The 18283-nt window shown below is 53.8% G+C and overlaps 2 protein-coding genes across 2 annotated transcripts; one reads left to right on the forward strand and one right to left on the reverse strand.

Annotated features, from left to right (window-relative positions):
• Nucleotides 1-445: 445 nt before the first annotated feature.
• Nucleotides 446-5021, reverse strand: CSUI_006745 (transcription factor with ap2 domain). Its single transcript, XM_068066898.1, has 5 exons — nt 3751-5021; nt 3313-3401; nt 2345-2502; nt 1354-1481; nt 446-976 (listed from the first exon to the last, which is right to left on the reverse strand). The coding sequence occupies exons 1-5, from the start codon at nt 4502-4504 to the stop codon at nt 861-863; spliced, it is 1245 nt and encodes a 414-aa protein (XP_067921130.1). The 5' UTR covers nt 4505-5021; the 3' UTR covers nt 446-860.
• A 143-nt stretch (nt 5022-5164) lies between these two features.
• CSUI_006746 (uncharacterized protein) lies at nt 5165-18097 on the forward strand. Its single transcript, XM_068066899.1, has 7 exons — nt 5165-5621; nt 5773-6666; nt 7693-8266; nt 8849-8910; nt 9424-9507; nt 9902-10352; nt 11291-18097. The coding sequence occupies exon 7, from the start codon at nt 13332-13334 to the stop codon at nt 16251-16253; it is 2922 nt and encodes a 973-aa protein (XP_067921131.1). The 5' UTR covers nt 5165-5621; nt 5773-6666; nt 7693-8266; nt 8849-8910; nt 9424-9507; nt 9902-10352; nt 11291-13331; the 3' UTR covers nt 16254-18097.
• Nucleotides 18098-18283: the final 186 nt, after the last annotated feature.

Consider the following 18283-nt stretch of genomic DNA (forward strand, 5'->3'; position numbering starts at 1 on the left):
TGTGTACTTCGCCCGGTCGTGTCTGCGTGCGTTAGGGTTTGAGGCAAATCAAAGGATGCTTTGTCGCATGACCGCGCGTGACTCGTGCGGGGGTTTCCGGGAAAGTGCCGAACTCACTTCATCGTCGTCTTGCAGACCTTTCCTTTTTGACCAGATTATTGGTGGCGATACTCTTGGTGAAGCTCATCAGCTCGAAATGGCGTACAGTAACTTCTGGGCGTCATACGTTTTGCGCATATGAGAGACCAGTTGCAGTCCCGCTGTGTCTCCGTAGAACGAGGATATGAATACGCGGCCCAGGCATGCCTATTCTAGTTGAAAGCCAAGTAGGTCTGAGAGTGAGGTGGCTCAGAACCAGTTGGGGGGAGCAGGTCGTATTCTCTTCTTTCGCTTTTGTACCTTCCCTCTCGTGATAGAGAGGACATATTCTCAATCCACGATCCAGCATGGCTTACTTTATATGGATCCGTAAACCTTCACTTGAGGATACAGCTCAACTCCGCGCGTCCGTACGGGATCTGCATCGGTATGAGGCCTGTCTCATGTGGTCGGACACATGAAAGGTATCAACAGCGGAGGCGGAGAATCTGTTGCGCAGAGCACCACGCCACCGCCGTACTCGGGAGGGCACATGGCAGCAAGGGAGATGAGAGGCTAACGGCACACATCGCCGCCCGTGTTCCTGACTCGGATAGTCGAGAACATGTACTCGGAGTTCAGCACTCACACTGGTGACCCTTCCCTCCTGGGCCTGGCTGCTTCGTTTTTTTTTTGCGCGTCGCGGGGCTTCTTTGTAGAAGTCCGCGCAACAGAAGAAAACACAACGCTCTTTGGTAAGGAGAGAGAGTATCAGTCTTGACTTAGAACTGGCCAGAAGAAATCTTCGAGAAACGTTTCTTGCGAAGCTTCAATTGCTGGCGGCGCTCTAGCATTTGCTCCCGGAGATGTCTTGCGGTTCTCCAGTTATCAACTCGACCTGAACGGAGGAAGAGACAAAAAGTGCGAACCCTCTCTGTACGCAGGAGACTCCTCAGCTATCGAATGCTGCCGCCTGCACTAAACGTACTCCGCTTTAGAGAACCAATGCAGCTAGCTTATGGTAAAGCAGCAGGAGAACTGCGTCTGGTGCCCTTGTGCGCACATACATTTCATTCTCCACATTGTGTTTCGGCTGAAAGACACCGTTGATTTCTGCAGTCAATACCACCATCCCACACCCAGTGCAGGTCCAAATCGTACCCTCTTTCCTGGAAACACAGATAAACTTAACCGAAACGGACAGCTACAGAAACTTCATCACGTCACCGCACCACACGTAACTAAGCGCCGGGAATTGAGTCGTTTCTGATGTACCTGTCACCTCAAGGGTCTGGCGGAACCGTTCAGCAGCCCGCAGCGCACGGTTGAGACCATATGCAGCCCGGAACCATCGAATGCGGTGCTGGCCATTCTCTCGCCATTGAACCGCGAAAACGTTCAACCTGAAGACAGAACGGAGTTCCGTGGCAGCTCATACCGCGGCAACGGCCCCTGCTATGGAAGTATGGTGAAGGGTTAGAGAGGGTCCGGAGATCACAGGTTAGGGGATGAAAGGAATGAGAATGGCGGTGACCCTTAGAACACATAGGCAGAAGGTAGGATACCCTCGCGTACTTCTCGTGGACGCAGCGCAGCTCACGTATAAAAAGGATATAAAACCGACGTTCTTTCGGCCTAGTTCAACTTCTTTTCTCGCCACAAAGAAAGATTCTACTTCCAAACATATACTCTCAACAGTACAGATCGTCAGTCAAAAAGTCCGGAGTGAGGTTTCCATGTGCAAGGTCACTACACAAGTTTAGAACACGGGCAAGGATCTGCGGCCATCCAGGCTTCCTCACCGAGGACCCTCGGCCTTTCCAGGCCAGTCATACTTGGAAGAACGGGAACCCTGGTATGAAGCTCAAGTGTCATATCACTAGCTAGCTGCACACAACGAAATCTCCTCGGCACCCTCCTCCTCAGCAGAAAAGCAGCAGCCCCGGGGAAATCACCAGGAGAGGAAACTGATTGTGAACTCATAGTTCAAAGACAGATCACTTCGCCTGAAGAAAGCGGTAGAAAACACGGCCAACGGCAGAAGTCGGTCCTGAAACCTCTGTCTCTTACGGCGGCGGCCCAGCAACGCGGATGTGACGTGATGACATCAAGTCAAAGAAAGTTCCTCGCCAAACCACGGGAGTTTCAGAAAAATCACGGAGGTCCACAACCATTCCTGTCCTGGAAGAAAGTCTGGCGTGCATGTAAGCAAAATAGCTCACAGACCGTCAGACCTCGTTGGCTTGGCTTCGATCCGTCACCTCACCGTTTGTAGTAGTCAACTCCCGTGATCGGGGAGAGCCGAATAAAGCGGTCGTCAGCTTGAATGTTATACTTCCGTCTGCGCCAGTATCTCCACTTGTGCGTGACATTCCAAGGGAAGTCGCTTCCCAAGTTCACTCCGTCTCGCAGAGTGTCTACCCGCTGAGCGTCACAAGGCAGAAAAATTCGTCCGGTTGACGATGTGCACATAGGGAAGACAGTTCGCGTACAGACCGTCTGAGGGCTGCAGTGTACACAGAAAAGAAATGCCACGCGGTGTTGTCCTGCTGATTTAGATTTGATATGTCAAGCCGAGGTGGCGTCATTGGAGAAATTGAAACAAAGACAAGGAAAGCATGCGCGTTCTTGCAGCTAACCACACTCGCTCTTGCCAATAAATGTGCCTAAACTGAGGCAGGACAGAGTAGACATGCGCCGGCTCACTGTATGCCCCCATGCTTTCATCACCGTAAACGTGCACGTTGAGATCTCAGTATCTACTATCTGGAAGACAACTGCTCTCGTAAAGAAACCGCCGGGCACTGAAAGACGTTCACGTCCTGATACAGTTATACATATATGAGTGTTCTGTTTATTCAAAAGATATAAAGCTTCAGATCCTGTTAGGATGCTCCTTTCGTGTGGCTTGAACCCGCGGTACTATGACGAAGGCAGGAACCGACCACAATCCCTAACCAATCAGACGTACACAGCCACATACCCGAGTTTCACTATACACACCAGGGAAGCTCACAGGGTGGAAGAAACAGCTGCACATCACATCTCATACAGTACGCTTTTGAAAGAACGGACAGCGAAAGAGGTCAAGGGGCGCTGATGCTACAAGATTCTCTAGCAGCGCTTGGCCTTCAAAAGAAGTACTGCAGCTCGTACGAGTTCCCTGTTCCCCTCGAACGCTGTGCAGGTGCGCACAGTAGCGTTAATCTAAGTTGGAGAACTTGCCATCCTTACAACATCTCTATAGAAATCCTTCGGGATAAACTGCTGCCGCGGGTCGAGCCGCGCAGTCGTGTAATCCGGGGGAGGTAGATGCTCGGGCGCTGCAGAAGTGTCGTCACAAAAAGACTCCCTTAGTAAGTGTTAAAACCCACGTGCAAAAAGAGGAGTCCAAATATAGAGGCACACGAACTCAAAGTCTTGGACGTGTGAAAACAGTCGGCGTCGTGCTGTCTCTTAACTCAGCACGCTTCAGCGTACCAAAAAGTTATATAGATGGTAAATGGACCAACCTAGTAGAGGCGAAGGGAAGGCACGGAAAACAACTCACTTCACAGGGACTTTGTTACCCAGACAAGGAGGCCTTCATTCACCGCCACACAATCGAGAGTGGACCACTTGAAGGACACGGCGTATGTACACCAGAAACATTCCTTCTTGGCCTGACCTCACCCGGCACATGAGGATGAAAGACTTCCCGACTCTTGGGCTTGTAAGGATGAGCTGAGAAAAATCGTCGCTGACCGGACACAAAGCAACCGTTTCTCCCAGGAATGCGTGAACAGTCTTCAGACATTTGCTGTCGTGAGCATTGGAACCACCTCGGAGTGTTTCCCGCCTGTCTCATCTCCAGCTCGACAGCTCCTTCAAGCCTGCTAGAGGCTTCTTTCCTACTGGGGTCTCTAGGGTCCCACTGGCATCCCCGGGAAATACAAACGCCTACTTCAAGACGTGACGAGGCGGCTCTCTCCAGTGTAACTGGAGGGAACGCTCGCTGGGTCAGAAAAAGGTACGGAGAAGACGCGCTCCCACTCTGGGACGGAGAGAGAAACGACGAGAGAAAGGTGCTAGAAGGATTCGCCACTCGTGAAGGAGAAACTAGAGCTAGGTTTGATTGTGAACGACGGTGGCGAGGGTGTGCACACTGCAGAGGGGTTCGACAGGCACGTCCCTGAGCAAGAGGCGCGTGTGGCTGAGTCCCCTCCGCGGTTACTGTCGTGCAGGATTGATTGCTAGGTGTCCGTGAGACGGATGCAAGGACCACACTTGTCACTATGAGACGCCCATTGCTTGATGAGAATGGGCGCAGAAGAAATGAGCAGTAGGTTTCGGGCCTAGTAAAGGAGGGGCCATGGAAGCCCCAAGCGGAAGGTTTTGAGAGCCATTTCCTCATGACTCCCCGGGAATCAGCCTGACAGCGATACATTCTAGACTGTCATGAAGCACTCGAAACGGTTTCGAGAGGCTAGGGGGGTTTCCTCTACGGTGAGAGGCCACACGGGGGGTAGTAGAGGGAGCCACGCCTAGGAAGAGACACACAGCGTCTCTACTCGCTCCTTTGCCCCGTCTACGCGAAGCACCACGAACGGAGCAGCTCTCCTCGCGCTTCCTGGGACGACCACAAGCACGCAGCACCTGGGTTTTCGGGTCTTAAGTCGAAAAGCAGAGACCCCCAAGTTTCCTCCCGCAAGAGGAGATGAGAGAAGAGCGACCGGTGGACCTTACATCCACGTAGTTGGCTGGGTTCGTTGTCAAGGGAAAGAAGTTGTAAGGTATGATAAGCCAACTGGATCAAGAGCAGTGATGATGGGTCAACGGCCACTACAGGAGCTACACATCACAGATGTAGCCGAGCAGATGGCTGGGGTTACGGCTGCACAGCTACCTAGAGCACCCATTTGTGAAAAAGATGTCTGGACACTCTCCCTGAGAGGGCCAACTGTATTCAACTCATCGGTCACTTCGTGTGCATGCATTCTGTAAGCGAAGGGCCTGTGCATGTACAGCAGGCAAAACACGGGGCACGGCGCGTGCATGCACTGATCACGCATCGATTCGTTGAGTTCACTGCAGTCTGATCGTTCGACTGCAGAATTCACCGGCGACGTTTCATGCGAGCGGATACATCCTTCAAGCTACGGAAGCAAAGTTACTTGCCTTCTTTACAAACCATAGTACTGTTGGACTCGCGTCCACTGGTGGGATATGATATAGTTGGCTCTTGCCTATATGTGTGCCTGATCGACGGCGTGACGCCAAACACGTCCTCGATGTTTGTGAGGACATCCGCGTATCCGTGTATACTGAAGGACGCGAAATCTACTCGCGGGCGTGCTGTCCGTCTGTCTTGTGCAGAACCCTCACTGGACAGACGCGAAGACGGTTCACTGTCCTGCATGTTCGAGCTAACACGTACATCCCCCGTAGGCGCCGGTTCTGAGCACCTTGCTCCGGCTTCCCCAGATATCTTGGATCGGGGTCCTCACCTTCTGGCTATATATTCAATTGAAGCGAGCAGCTTTCCTCTTCTCCCGCTGTCAGGGGTACGGCCCACCGCTTTGAATTTCGTTCTGGCGAGAATACCAGACAGCGCAAGACTGGTTTCATGTGGTGCTCGGCTCTTATTGTCTGTTCTCGACACGACCTCTTGGCCATGCTTACAAGGGAAGGCGCTTTTTCTGCCTTTCTATGCAGGCGGTCTGTGGCAGTGATGTATCTGCATTTGCTCGATCTTCAACTTACCATTGAAACAGATGCTTTTCTGTTCAAGTGTACTAGGAAAACGCCGGTCAGTCATGGTGTGCGAAGATTCCTTGCAACAAGCTCCTTGTCTTTCTCATAGTGATGGCAGTCGAAACCGCGGCCCTCATGTACCCGAGTAGACTCCCTGGCATCCTCTTCTTTGGGGTATCTCCGAACCCCTGGGTGTCTTCTCATTCCTACCGTCTGGCGCTTCTACCGACCAGTCGCTTCTACATACAAAACACTCCTTTGTTAGGAGACACGGGCTGCCCTGCGTTTGCCTGTCAGGGGCCGGGCGGGGTTAGCTCTCGGTCACAGAGACAGCAGCTAAGATACTACCCCCAGCATGTTGCAGTGAAAGGAGACTTTGTGCCAGGCTCTTTTCTTCAGAGACCTTCTCGTACTTTCGGCTCTTCTCCAGTCTTTTCAAAAGGGGCTCGGGGCTGTCAACACACGGGGTGGTGTAGGCCGAGTACGGTAGTCACTTTATCAAGCCAAAACGGCTATTTCAGGTCACCCGCTCAGATTTGTCCTCGTCTTCGGAATGCTTTTTCGGACGCAAGTACGGGGGTCCTGTTGGCAGCATATGCCTTCCCTCCTCGTCCCGGGAGATCGTTGCACAAGGGAACTTGCACCCCTCTTCTGCAGAGTCTTAGGAGTATTCACTCTGGAATGCCACAAGAGACGCATAGAAGCAAGGAGTGTGAGAAGGGAGAAACAGCAAGCGCGCACGCAAGCGAGGAAGCAGGACAGAGTTGTATGCAGAAGGCAGGAGTCAGCTGCGTGCCGACTCTTTGTCTGGGAGTCGCAGTGCATCGAGATGTCGTGGGGTATGCGCTGATTCAGGTAAGTGTATCTGGGGGTACGAAAATGCAGAGGGAAAATGACTCGGAAAGCTACACCATGGCCATATTGCTGTGTATGTACAGGTAAGGTTCTAGAGCATCCGCCTGGCGTCGGATGTCGTGTGTCTGACTGCGTAGGCGTTCAGAGTGGGTTTCTTCTGAGCATCAAGTAACACACCCATCCACCGTGCGTTCTCCCTGTTTCCAAGAGCGAAGTTGCCAAGACATTTCAAACATTCGAACCGCATGTGCCTGCTCTCAGGGAACCTCTAATTATAAGTGGGGTGGCTTGGGGTGTGGTGCACCAGAGTGTGTGTGTCAGAAGTTAGGTGATCTTTGTGTGTGTCCTGGACCCTAGATTGGGTGCGCGGTTCGTCCCTGGAAAGAATTGAGCATTGCCACACTTGAGAGCGGGAGATATGACTACTTTACTCATTGTACTCTACCGGCGCCCGGTGTGTTGCTTTATGCGCGTCACGGGCAGCTAGCTTCGCTGAACGGTAGTCACCGATGCGAATCTTTACGTGGCAGAACACGCTGATTTACGCCAGTGCGTGCTGGTGAGCGGGTGTGGACCGCAAAGTGATCTCGAGTGTTTTTATCCTCAGTTCTCTTCGTACGTGGTCACCAACCCAGGAAGGAGACCGAGTACTTCCGGGCTTCTCTCCCGCCCCTACTTCTTTTCTCTCGAGTGTTCGCTGCATCGTCAGATTCCGTCTGCTCGTCCCCCAGTTCTTTAAGCTGGTTAGCAATCCAAATGGATAATCCTACGCCCCCTAGTCTGAATGAGTCTACTTTTGGCAGCACGGTCTTGCTGGGTGGAAATCAGCGAGGCACTAAGTTTAAGCTGTCCATGCCCCTACATTCTGCATATAGCTATGTATGTATATGCATGTTGCTGACAAGGGTACGCTCCAACACTCAGAAGGTTCTTTTATCTATTCAGTGACTTGCGTGGTATCTGCTTGCTCATGTCGCGGCGGTACCCACAGTGCGAGTTCTTGTGACGAGCTTTTGTTCCCTGCAGCCGCCTTTTTCGTGGTTCCCTCTCAAGGTTGGCTTCATCAATCCAGCTGGTGCCGGCGATAGTTTTGCTGATCGTGCTGCTGAGGTCACTGGAGTTCTTCTGGCGCTGAGACAACAACAGGAGCCGCTTCTTCAGCGAGATGATGAAGGAATTTCCCGCGTGACCATCGCGGGGGGGGGAAGCGATAGTCCTCGACGGCTCAGCGAAGGGGACGCGACCAGCTCGGAGGGAGGGAAAAGCCTGTTTTCTTCACCGCTCCGAGCCTGTTACTGGATAGTTGGGATGGAGGAGACGTTGCGGGTGCCTCAAAATTATCGGGAATCAATGAGGGCAGCCCAATTGCAGCAGCTCAAGGGGGCGATTGGCACCAGTTTACTAAAGGTCTTCGGAGTGCCACGGGTGGTACAGGTCGAACCGAAGAGCGCCAGAACTGCCCTAGGTACGCTAGGAAACCTTTTTGTATATCACCTGTCAGAATTTTGGGGACTAACAGCCGGAGTATTCTACGTAGGGTCTGCGCAGAGGCAAGCGGATCCACTCCCATTGAAGAACGCCGCTTCCGTGAAGCCTGCGTGTACGTGGAGCGGGTAGTGCTACCGGTGTGATCACAGAAAGCTTTGCAAGCGTACGTGCGAGGAGGCATCTGTACACGTACATGAGTACTGTCCGTAGCTTCCTAATTATTCAGCAGATGTATCCGTGTGTCCCACCTAGTGTGGCTTTCCAGAGACAAGGGTCTCGAGGAAGCGGGACCGGAGACAGCTAATGTCGTACTGTTCTCAGTGTGGGGCTGATGGGTCGTTCTCCTATACTCCAGCCACTTGCACCACGCTAGGGCCCCGAGCTTGCATGAAAACTCAAGCGGAGGCAGTATTCCAGCGCTCTACCAGACGGGCGAGTGGAACTCTTTTTTTCAAACAAGGACGTGCTCGGCTGCTTCGCCGTGCTCGATCTAGGGACGCGGCTGCTCGGAGTGTCAATGCGGACCTAGCCACATCGAAAGAACACCGAGTGTTGCGCGATGTCTGGAACGAGAGACGTGTGGGTGGTCAGTTCCGTGCGCCGTGGACGACTTGAGCAGAGAAGGTCTACATGCATGCTTGTATTCTGCAGCACCACTGTTGTTATCCTCATATTTGTCCCGCCTATCCTGCAGGCCGGGTAATTCGGGGACCTCTGACTTCTCGTGAAGACCTCCTCAGCTTTCTTGGCGAACAGGTAAGGTTTCACGTAGTTCTGATCACATATGTATACTCACACCAGTACATACTTCTAGCTGCATGGAGAGAAGCCAACTTCACGGACTGTCTTCTTGTCGGTGGGCGAAGTGATATCGGCCCAGCTGCTTGACTCCGTGCCACGGCCCCGGCGGAGCTTGTAGCTGCCCAGCTGTTGCTTTATCCTACAGCCTTACGCGTTCCGAAGTTCAGGCTGATCGCCAGATAACTCGCAGTAACTGCAACAACTGAAGGTTTGCAACGGGGGAGGGGGAACTTACAAAGGCCCTGCTGTTGCGTAGAGAAGAATCATCACCATGGAAGGCGAAAGGTATTCCAGTGAAAAGAGAGTGACCGTCAAGGTGAAACAGAGGCAGCTATTTTAGATGTCTCCCAGTCTCTTCTTTCGCTTTTTTTTTCTTTTTTGCGCTCCGCCTCCGTTTTTGTGAGGATCTAGTCTGTGTCTTCTTGTGTACACGCTTGCACTCATTTGTTCTGTGTCCCGTGTGTCTAGGTCCCCTCTTTCCCCAAACGTTTTTGTCGCGAAGAAGCTGCACTGTCCATGGCCGATGCGTGGCTCGTTGCTGTACACGCACAGGTACTGTTCTAGGTATTGTGGTAGTACTTCGTATCCATATCCCGACAGGCCGATCGTCGGCATGCACGAGGTAGCATCTATGAGCCGACGAAGCACACTCCAGCTCTGGGAAATTATGTGAGCAGATGGCCCCAGCTCGGTGGTGCTTTACAAGCGGTTCACGTGCCAGTAAAGCCACCGAGTGTAGAGGTACTCCATGGACCTTGGGGGGGCTTCACGGAGCGATCAACGTTCTATTTCTCTTACTGGCACGGGTCAGCACCGGTCGTTTATGTGGAGGATGCGCGGAGGGGAAGCAGAGTAGATCACAAGCGCTGCCCCGGGTAGGTGCGAGAGTCCGTGTCAGTTAAGAAGCCGCTTGGCTCTTGAAAGGTGCTCTGTGGTGACGTCTCAGCATCTGCAAGTCTCTCTATCGTGGAACGGAGCTTGTCATTCTGTGCGACAAAGGGTCCCGGATCGGCCCCATCCTCGTGTGGAGGTGGAGGCATTTGCGGAGTCGCTTCCGTCTCATTACACGCACGCACGTGCTGACATCGCTACTACGCCGAGTATGATTCTTCCTGGAACGTGTCTCCTACAAGTGCGTGCTGGTGAATCCTTTCTTAGCGCGGGTGTCGACAGTCTTGTGTGTGTCTGGCAGCGAGTGGTAGAATCTACACGCCTGAGGGAGAAGGTAAAGCGTGTTTCGGGGAGCGTCCGAGAAGGTGGACGGACAGCAATTGGGAAGATCTCTTGCTCTCAGGTGTCTCCCAATCTTGCCAAGTTACTCGAACGCGTCCAGGCACCCTCCAGTCGTGTCGAAAGCCTCAAGCGAGCGGCTGCAGAAGCTCCGGATCACCGCACGAGTGAGCACGCGAACACCAGCTAGCTAGGGAGGTCCGTAGGCGTTCCCGCGAGTAGACGGCAGACTGTTGGTTGAAGTTATGTAATAGTGCCTGCGCGTTGTCACCATCACTAAATAGAGTGACCATTCATCAACAGCTTAGATCCCATATCGATGATAGATAGAAAACAGCCGCAAGTCGCAGCCCCAGAGCTGCTGTTCTTGGACTTGTCGTATGTACCTTCAACTGAACTGAAGCCTGCGCGACGGGTGTGCTTGGTGGTGCACTATCAGCTGGCTCGCGCCTTCGAAGGCCATCTCTTCAGGGCCGAGGTGTGTCCGGCTAGCTGGGACACAAGGGGCTGAGACGCAAGCGGCCTGCTTACCTGAGGGTAACCCGCCGTACTGCTCAGCATTCCCGATGCCACTGGCAACCAGGAGAGGCTATGGTCAATCATAGTGTAACGTAACTCATTGAGTCCTCCTGATTGGCGTCCACTGTGGGTACCAGGCGGCCCTGTTTCCTCTTGGACAAACCTGATGGAAGAAAGAAGAAAAGACGCTGTGCTCATCTGTGGGTGAGCTATAAAGACTACAAGTCACCTTCTTAGCAATCTTGTTTCCGCGACAAGAGCTACAGCAAAAACGGTCCCATTCTTCCGCGGTGGACGGGGAGGAGCAGGAAGTTGCGAACGGCCTGCCCGTACAGCAAGGGGAAGAAACTGCCGACAGTGGGGATGTCCGCGCACCGGGTGGTTATTGCAGATGGCTCACCGTCAGCGGAGCGTAGCAGGAGTCTTTCTTCATAAACGAGTGTAGCTGTGTATCTGTGTGGACCTGGTGGATGTGGACAAAAACAGGGAAGCAGTTGGAACTCGCTCTACGGTCGCGTCAGGAGGCAAATCTCATGGCTGCAATTGATCGTCATCTGGACGCGCAGTACCAAACAATGCCTAGACTCTTCTACCCACCTTCTCCCAGGCTCTGACGTTTGGCGGGAAAAGGTCCGCTACCAGTTACTCCCGGAGTGTCGATTCGTGCCCCTTTTCGAGCTGGCAAACCCCGCAGGCGATCCGAGTGATAATGGAGCTGTGGCGCTAGTGGGAGATTGCCAGCGTCCTTCTTCGGCTCTGTTAACAAGGGTATGCGATCGTACCCTCAGCGAAAGAGGGAAACTGATGCGAACTGAGCAAGGTGGCCAGGACGGGAGAGTGAAGGTGCCAGCTGGCTTATAAAACTGCAGGGGTACACCGGAGACCGCTGCAGCATTACGAAGGTCGCATCCATAACGTCGCTCCGACCATTTTGCAGGAAGCCTGGCAGCCCCCCGAGAATCCCTAGAGATCTACACACGGGAGAGACCGATTTGTCATCCGGCTGCTACGGACTGGGCGGAGAAATCTCATCGCTCATACGTTGTGAGAAGGAAAGTAGTGACTACAGTCTTTTTCATTTCCGTGTCGGAAGCCGCGACGGTTGTGTTCCTTCAGACGTAACGCAGTTACGCGGTCTCGCCCGCGAAGCTCGACGCTGTCATGACCCCGCGAACCAGGTTGAATAGCATATACAAGCGCAGAAAGATGGCCAGAGACACCGTTATATGCGCAGTAAGGACGGTCACTGAGTATCCCCAAGAACGGCAGGCGGTGCCCGTTTAGCTAGGTGTTTTTCTACAGGTCTCGGAGATTACGACAGGGCGATTTACTTCTTCGCTGGACTTTGTGTGAGGTCGGCCGTTGGGAATTCTTATCATGTTCGCAAGGAAACTGACTGCGTCGTTGCTTGTAATCTCCTTCGTTGGGCTCGAGTCGGCGGTAGGTTTGCGCGGGTGAAAGAAGACGGGAGCAGAGCCAGCCGTACAGTCCACGCGAGCGAAAGCCAGGATTGACTCGCTTTGACTCACAGGCGCAGAGGCCACCATGTCCAGCGTTCCCGAGCGTTTAACGGAACACACGCAAGACGGGTGCACAAGGACACAGGTGTAACGGCTGTACTGTTATGCTGTACAACGGCTACCCCGCTAGTCAGCGAAGACAAAGTGCCATGGCGACCGACACGACGGTAGCTAGTAGAGAGCCACAGAGAAAACCGGGGAGTCTGCACCTCCGGTATGACAGTTTTGAGCGGCACTGTGCCCACATGAAGAACGAAAGTCCTCCCTCGCTTGTGCACGAGTCGGTTGTGGGTGTGAGACTTCTCCCATCTCAGAGTGCTCCGGGAAGAATCTACACAGATGCCTCTTCTCGAGTATCAAGAGACGCAAGTGGGTCAAGGGTGGCCGGCCGAACAGACTGCCTCTCGGGGAGTTTGTAACCAGTCCAGCTGTGGTGCCGTTCGCAGTACACTCTATACAGGCACCCGCGAAGCGCACTCGCTGGCGGGAAAGTGCATGCATGCATTCGCATTTTGCTCCCGTGATCTACTTTTGTTTGTGACCAATCTTCAATGTGGAGGTATACTGATTTTTTATCCTGTTTGGTTTGCGGACGTGTATATGAGAAGCATTGGTGATGTTTTACATGTGAAACCGACAAAGCTCCCTTCCACAGGGTCGGACCCTATACATCTTTTCTCTCACTTTCTTTTGTGACCATCCGACAGCTCTACGTTCGGCATCCGCGCAAAACACCAACCAATTTTCCCCTACTCAGCGCTCGTTCTTCGAACTAGGCGCTAATCGCTTAGTGCGAGCAGTACCGCGCCAGGCGGGTCCGATGTGTGCTGGCACCCCCGGGCCATAAGCCCGCTGCCAAGCGCGGTGGGTCCAAGCTTCCCTCTCTTTTGCCTTTTAGAGACTGTCAACCTGGGGCGAGTTTTGCGATTTGTGACTTGTGGAAGCTCGATAGTTTTTTGTCAGGTTCCTGGACTTGCGTTTAGCACTGTCTTCAAACCAGGCAGCGACTCTTAGGTCTGGTGGCTGCTCTCGAACCACCCTGAGAGCGACTGCAGGTGTCCAGCTGGGTGGGTTGACCAGCCCTACTAAGCCTGGTTGGAGTCATGTATGGGAGATGTCGCTTGTACGGGGGCCATGGCCTCCCGGCGGGCGTGGCTACGCAGGCTTTCGGTGTTTCAGCAAACCGAGAAAGACGGCAGATTAGAAGGAAGATGGCATTTGCTGTGGTTTTCCGCTTATGAAGATCTTTTCCGTCCGCCATCAAGGAAGCTTACGCAAGTGTATCGGTGCTGTTGTCGTTGCCGCGTGTTTTCGCCTTCTCTTCTTCCAGTCGCAAGTATGGATCACAGCAGTGCAGTCGGTGAGGCAGGAGGACCGCGCAGTTTTGCCTCAAACATAGCACATGAGGCGTGCTGGAGCGTGTTTGAAAATGTCCCTCCTGCCCTCGCTGTTCTCATCTGTGCCGGACTCAGTTGCTCCTATGTTGTTGCTGTCTACATACCGCAGTCCATATTCTTCCTATACCGACACGTCAGTTCGACAGGTCGTTCTCCGACTCAAGGTGGTTTTAGAAACGCCGGGATCGACACACACGGGAAACAGACGTGTGCAGAAGCATTGTGGGAAAGCATCAGTCCGCCTCCTTCTGGTGGGTGGTCATGTTGGGCACAGCGTTCAAACGCGGCAATGAACAGCTCAGGGGAGGCCGATCAAATGTTGGAAGCTGTTGGACGCATCGCCACTTCATCCGTAGGCCGTTCAGCGAATCCAGGTCCGGTTGACGGGGGGAGGCCTCGGCACGGCAGAGACACGAACTCTTTGTCAGAGAGCGGCAGGATAGGATTCGCGGGCGCACACGGGTGTGATACCGCGTCATCCCAAGCAGCTTTGAGACTGGGGGCCACGGGAAACGTTCCTGTTTGTGTAACGTTCTCTGCTACTGCACAGGCTGCTGGTGAGGGTCGCGTGCAGTACCAGGAAGGGATTTGGACCGAGTGGCTCCGTGAGTTTTCTTCCCTTGACTCCTGCAGTCGCACCAGCGTGTGCTGTAGGACGGGCTCTCTGCTATTGCACTCGGTGTTTGTCCTTGTTTTTCTTCTTCTTCTACTTCATTTCTTTCCCGCGTCAGCCAGTAGGAGCTGCTTGATAGAATTAAGGGACACAGCTCATCAGTTCTTCGCTGCTTGCGGGCCGACGGCGTCAAGAGATTCTTGTAAAGAAGATACACATACCTCTAAGAGTGGCGATCAGGCGGACGAGGAGCAGCTTCGCACGGGACTGCCTCTTAACGTGCTGGGGACGCTTCCTGCCGTGCTGGCATCTCTAGGCCTTGCTGGTCTTTGCTCGGCCGATGCAACATCAATGTTGTCAGGGGCTCTTCTGAGTCTACGGCTCCTTGCGATATTATATGGGCCGTCTCTCGCGTTGCTGTTGACGCCTGTTTTGCTTCGCATAACCAACTGTTTCTGTCGTGTCTCCTGCAACACGTTTTTCTCCAGGGGACAAGATTGTATCACTCCGGGCAATACTGGTTCAGAGTCCTTCGCGAGCGCCAAGCAAGCGCGTGGCATATCTGTGCCTCGTGCCAACACGTACTCCGCAACGACTAGTAGCACTAGAGCCATTGTGCAGCCTGCGCCTGAAAGTATCTGGGCTGCTGCCTCTGATGGAAGCAGCAACCGACAGCTAGACGTGAAGGACACGGGGTCACTTGCCGTCGTGCAGCACGAGCGGGCGACAGACGGTGCGTGCTCGACTCCTGCATCACACCATGGCGAGAATCAGAGTGGGAACGGGGCACGCGTTCACATGCTTCGAATTGCCCGCAGCTGTCAGGCTTTTACAGCACGACGTGCTCTGTTTCTCCGTAGGGTGTGCGCGGTAGTCAAGCGATGGTGGACGAAGCTATATGTACGGGTTGTTCGTGAGTTTTGGTCGCTCGCACGGGCATGCATTGTGGCGCCGCTTATGGAGGAGTTTCTCTTCCGTGGCGTGTTTGTTGCCCTTCTAATTTGTCAACTTGGGCGCCACTATACCTGTACACTTGTTTCTTTTTTTTTCGCGCTTGCTCATGTTCATCACGCGCTGGTTCAATTAGTTGCTGAAGAGTATGCAGCCGACGATCTGAGCGGTGTCGGTGTGGGGCGCAATGCTAATTCCGAGGCCGACCGTGAAGCACAGCTTCCGTCCTCTGAATTTCTGAGTTGCACGGACTTGGCGGGCGAGGGTTCAGACAGTGTGTTACGACGCTGCTCTGAAGACACCTCGGAGACCACGGTAGAACCGATAGAAAGCTGTTTCTGTTCCGAAAAGAGGATGGCGAGACCGGTGGACGCGGCGACTAAGCCGGGCCACGGACTGCCGGGACTCGCCAGAATTCGAGAAAAGTACATGGGGCGGCAAGAGAAACCGGTGCAGAACTGTAGGTGCACGTCCACATTCTGCCTCGCATTCCCCCGTCTGAGCCGCCTTGGTTGGATGGCAGTGCAACGGTCCAGACAGCAACTCGTTATCACATTTGTGTTTTCGTACATATGTACGTTCCTCCACATCAGCAGTGTGACTCGCGTTGTCCCCGCAAGCAGCTGGCATCACACTGCCGTGGATCTCGTTTTGGCGAAACAATGTCCGTTGTGTAAATCATCTCCGGGCGGGTGCGTTCCTTTGCAAAGCTATGACGGGGCGGCTCCACCGACGACATTGTGTTCCACTTTATGTGGAATTGCAGATCGGCAGCCGGATGGTTCGGTCGGTGCAAGGTACCCTCTCAGTCAAGGAGAGAGCGTGCGCGTAGCCAAGCAAGACGAAAATGTTGGAGGGGAAGGCAGGGGCGGCTCAACTAGAGGACCGTTGTTAATGGCAGCTGTGGTCCTCCATGCGGGGTGCAATCTCTTACAGCTCCCAGACCTATCTCCTGTGACTAGTCCGGAGCACCCTCTCCATCGGTGGGGTGTGCTTATTGGTGGCGCATACCTCGGTGCCACAGGTGCCTTTGTTTACAGTTTACTGTGGCTGGATCTTCCCTCTTGACATCACGTGTCCCAGCGTTTTCGGTAGCTGGGACGGCGAGAAGGCCTGTTAGTGATTATTGTGCCAGTGGCTGTCAAAGTTGACCAAAGACGCTGTGCGTCTCAGGATCTAAAGACACACAGTCTGAGGTACTGTTTTGAAGGTCGGCAACCAGTGCCCTGAGCAAGACGAACCACTTGAGAATTCGTGACTTACAGGACGTCACACCGCGTCCTGCAACACGGTGTGCGAGTGTGCGACTCGCTTACAGCCTCGCGAGCGCATCTGTGTGGCGCCACATGAGGATCTTGGTGTTTCTCAGCTGGTCACGGTATGATCTGAGGTGGCCACCACATGGGAGGTAACTGTTCCGAAGTGTCTCTGTTGGAGAAAAAAACAGGTTTGCTCCGGTGTACAGGCGGTCGCACAGGTGTAGAGCTGTCTCGCACGCCCGCTCCCGCTACAGCGTGGACATATCCGGACAGGGTGCACTGGCTCCGGAACTGTTCGAGCTCATACATCAGCATGGCCTCCCAGCGTGTCCGACTGGCAGAGCGGAGGTCCAGCAGGGAATGCCGTCCGACCGCACAAGCGACGGCGAGGTGTCACCAGTGGGACACCAGCCGAGCTTCTTTCGTTGAACTAAAGACGATTTTTCCCTAGAGGTGGACACTTGCGCGCAGAATTTGGAATCTGATCTACGGGCGGTTGAAGCGCTGTCTCACTCCCAGAGCACTTACACCGAAGTACGTGAGCGCCTTTACATAGATCGCGTCTTGCTTCTCTGGACAGTTTCGCTGATTCGCCTCCTTGGTTGCGACCCGGGACCTCTTTCTGTTCCCAGCACTTTTCAGTGGACTGGCACTGACAACGCGGCGAGCCTGCATGGAAACCCGGACTGATCGAGCGTTGTCGTCGAGAGTGCTTTGGAGAGCTTGCAGCGCAGTGTACAACTGCGACGTTTCTTCCGTTACCTATACTTCGCTGCCAGCGCTATGTAAGTACAAACGTGGTGAGTTTCTTCTTTGCTGTGGCTGTCTTCTGCAACGTCCTGCCTTGCCTCCTGGAACACGTGTGTTTCATTGCTTGTGACGGCCTGGAACCGACTCGCTTCCCGACAGCGATTGCCCTGCGCGAACACGTTGTACACGTACCTAGAATCGCGTTTTTCCATGACCCCTGTTTGCCAAGATATTTCGTCGTGACACTCCTCCAAAGTACGACGCTTCTTCTTCACGTCACCCCCCGGGCAACACTCCGGCTCCTTATACACTCGACACGCACGATTTTTTACAACGGAGGGAGGTCTTATGCCGGGTTATCATTAGCCGGAACGTATTCTACCAAAAACCCGATGAAGCCATGCCGCACCCCCTTGCAACAAACCGTGCAGCAGCTTCTTTTTCTCCAGTCAATCCACTGGGCTGCTCTGTATCGTTGCATTGGAAACGATTCCGGGCTTGAGGCTCCCAGAAACCTGATGCAGCCGTGTACCAGCAGAATCGTGCCGGGGGTCCATCCCTCTGTCCTTGTGCTTCGAAACCACCCCCTCACTGCCCCTAAGATGCCACCGAAATAGGCTGTTGGCTGTCTGCGAGCAGTAAACTGTCTGTCTGATTGCTGATGCCACTTCCGTGTGGCAGGAGAATCATCTTGGAATCAATCTGTAAGCACTGGCGTCGGGGGGAAACGCTTACCATTCGATTGCACAGCGGGAACCTTTCACTTTGCAGAGCTACCCTGTCGGCTCTTAGGTGCGTCCGATCCAGGATGACCCAAAACTCCGACTCCTGTGGGACTTCAGAGGTCGCAGCGCAGCACTATAGTTGGTATGGTTAGGGCTGTACTAATTGCTCGTCGCGAATACAGGGCTTTGTATTCCTTGAACATCCGCGGTCGTCTCAGAATGCTTACGAAGCAACGCAGGCTGCTCGCAAGCCAAGCTAGCAGCGAACTACGCATCCGGTGTGAGCGACTGAAGACTGAAATTTTCGCTGCGTCCCCTCGGCCGGAGGGCTGACGACTGTGTCAATGGAGGAAAGAGGCCACGT

Source organism: Cystoisospora suis (assembly GCF_002600585.1).
Source record: "Cystoisospora suis strain Wien I chromosome Unknown contig_3446, whole genome shotgun sequence".
Classification (NCBI taxonomy): domain Eukaryota; phylum Apicomplexa; class Conoidasida; order Eucoccidiorida; family Sarcocystidae; genus Cystoisospora; species Cystoisospora suis.

Excerpts from the sequence above, each read along its gene's own strand:
- CSUI_006745 (XM_068066898.1), bottom strand. The coding sequence starts at position 4,504 with ATGTATCGCTGTCAGGCTGATTCCCGGGGAGTCATGAGGAAATGGCTC. Across the intron at positions 3,402-3,750 it reads CTTTCATCCTCATGTGCCGG|CGCCCGAGCATCTACCTCCC; the intron begins GTGAGGTCAGGC and ends ACACTTCTGCAG. Across the intron at positions 1,482-2,344 it reads GGAGTTGACTACTACAAACG|GTTGAACGTTTTCGCGGTTC; the intron begins GTGAGGTGACGG and ends TTCTGTCTTCAG.
- CSUI_006746 (XM_068066899.1), top strand. The coding sequence starts at position 13,332 with ATGGGAGATGTCGCTTGTACGGGGGCCATGGCCTCCCGGCGGGCGTGG.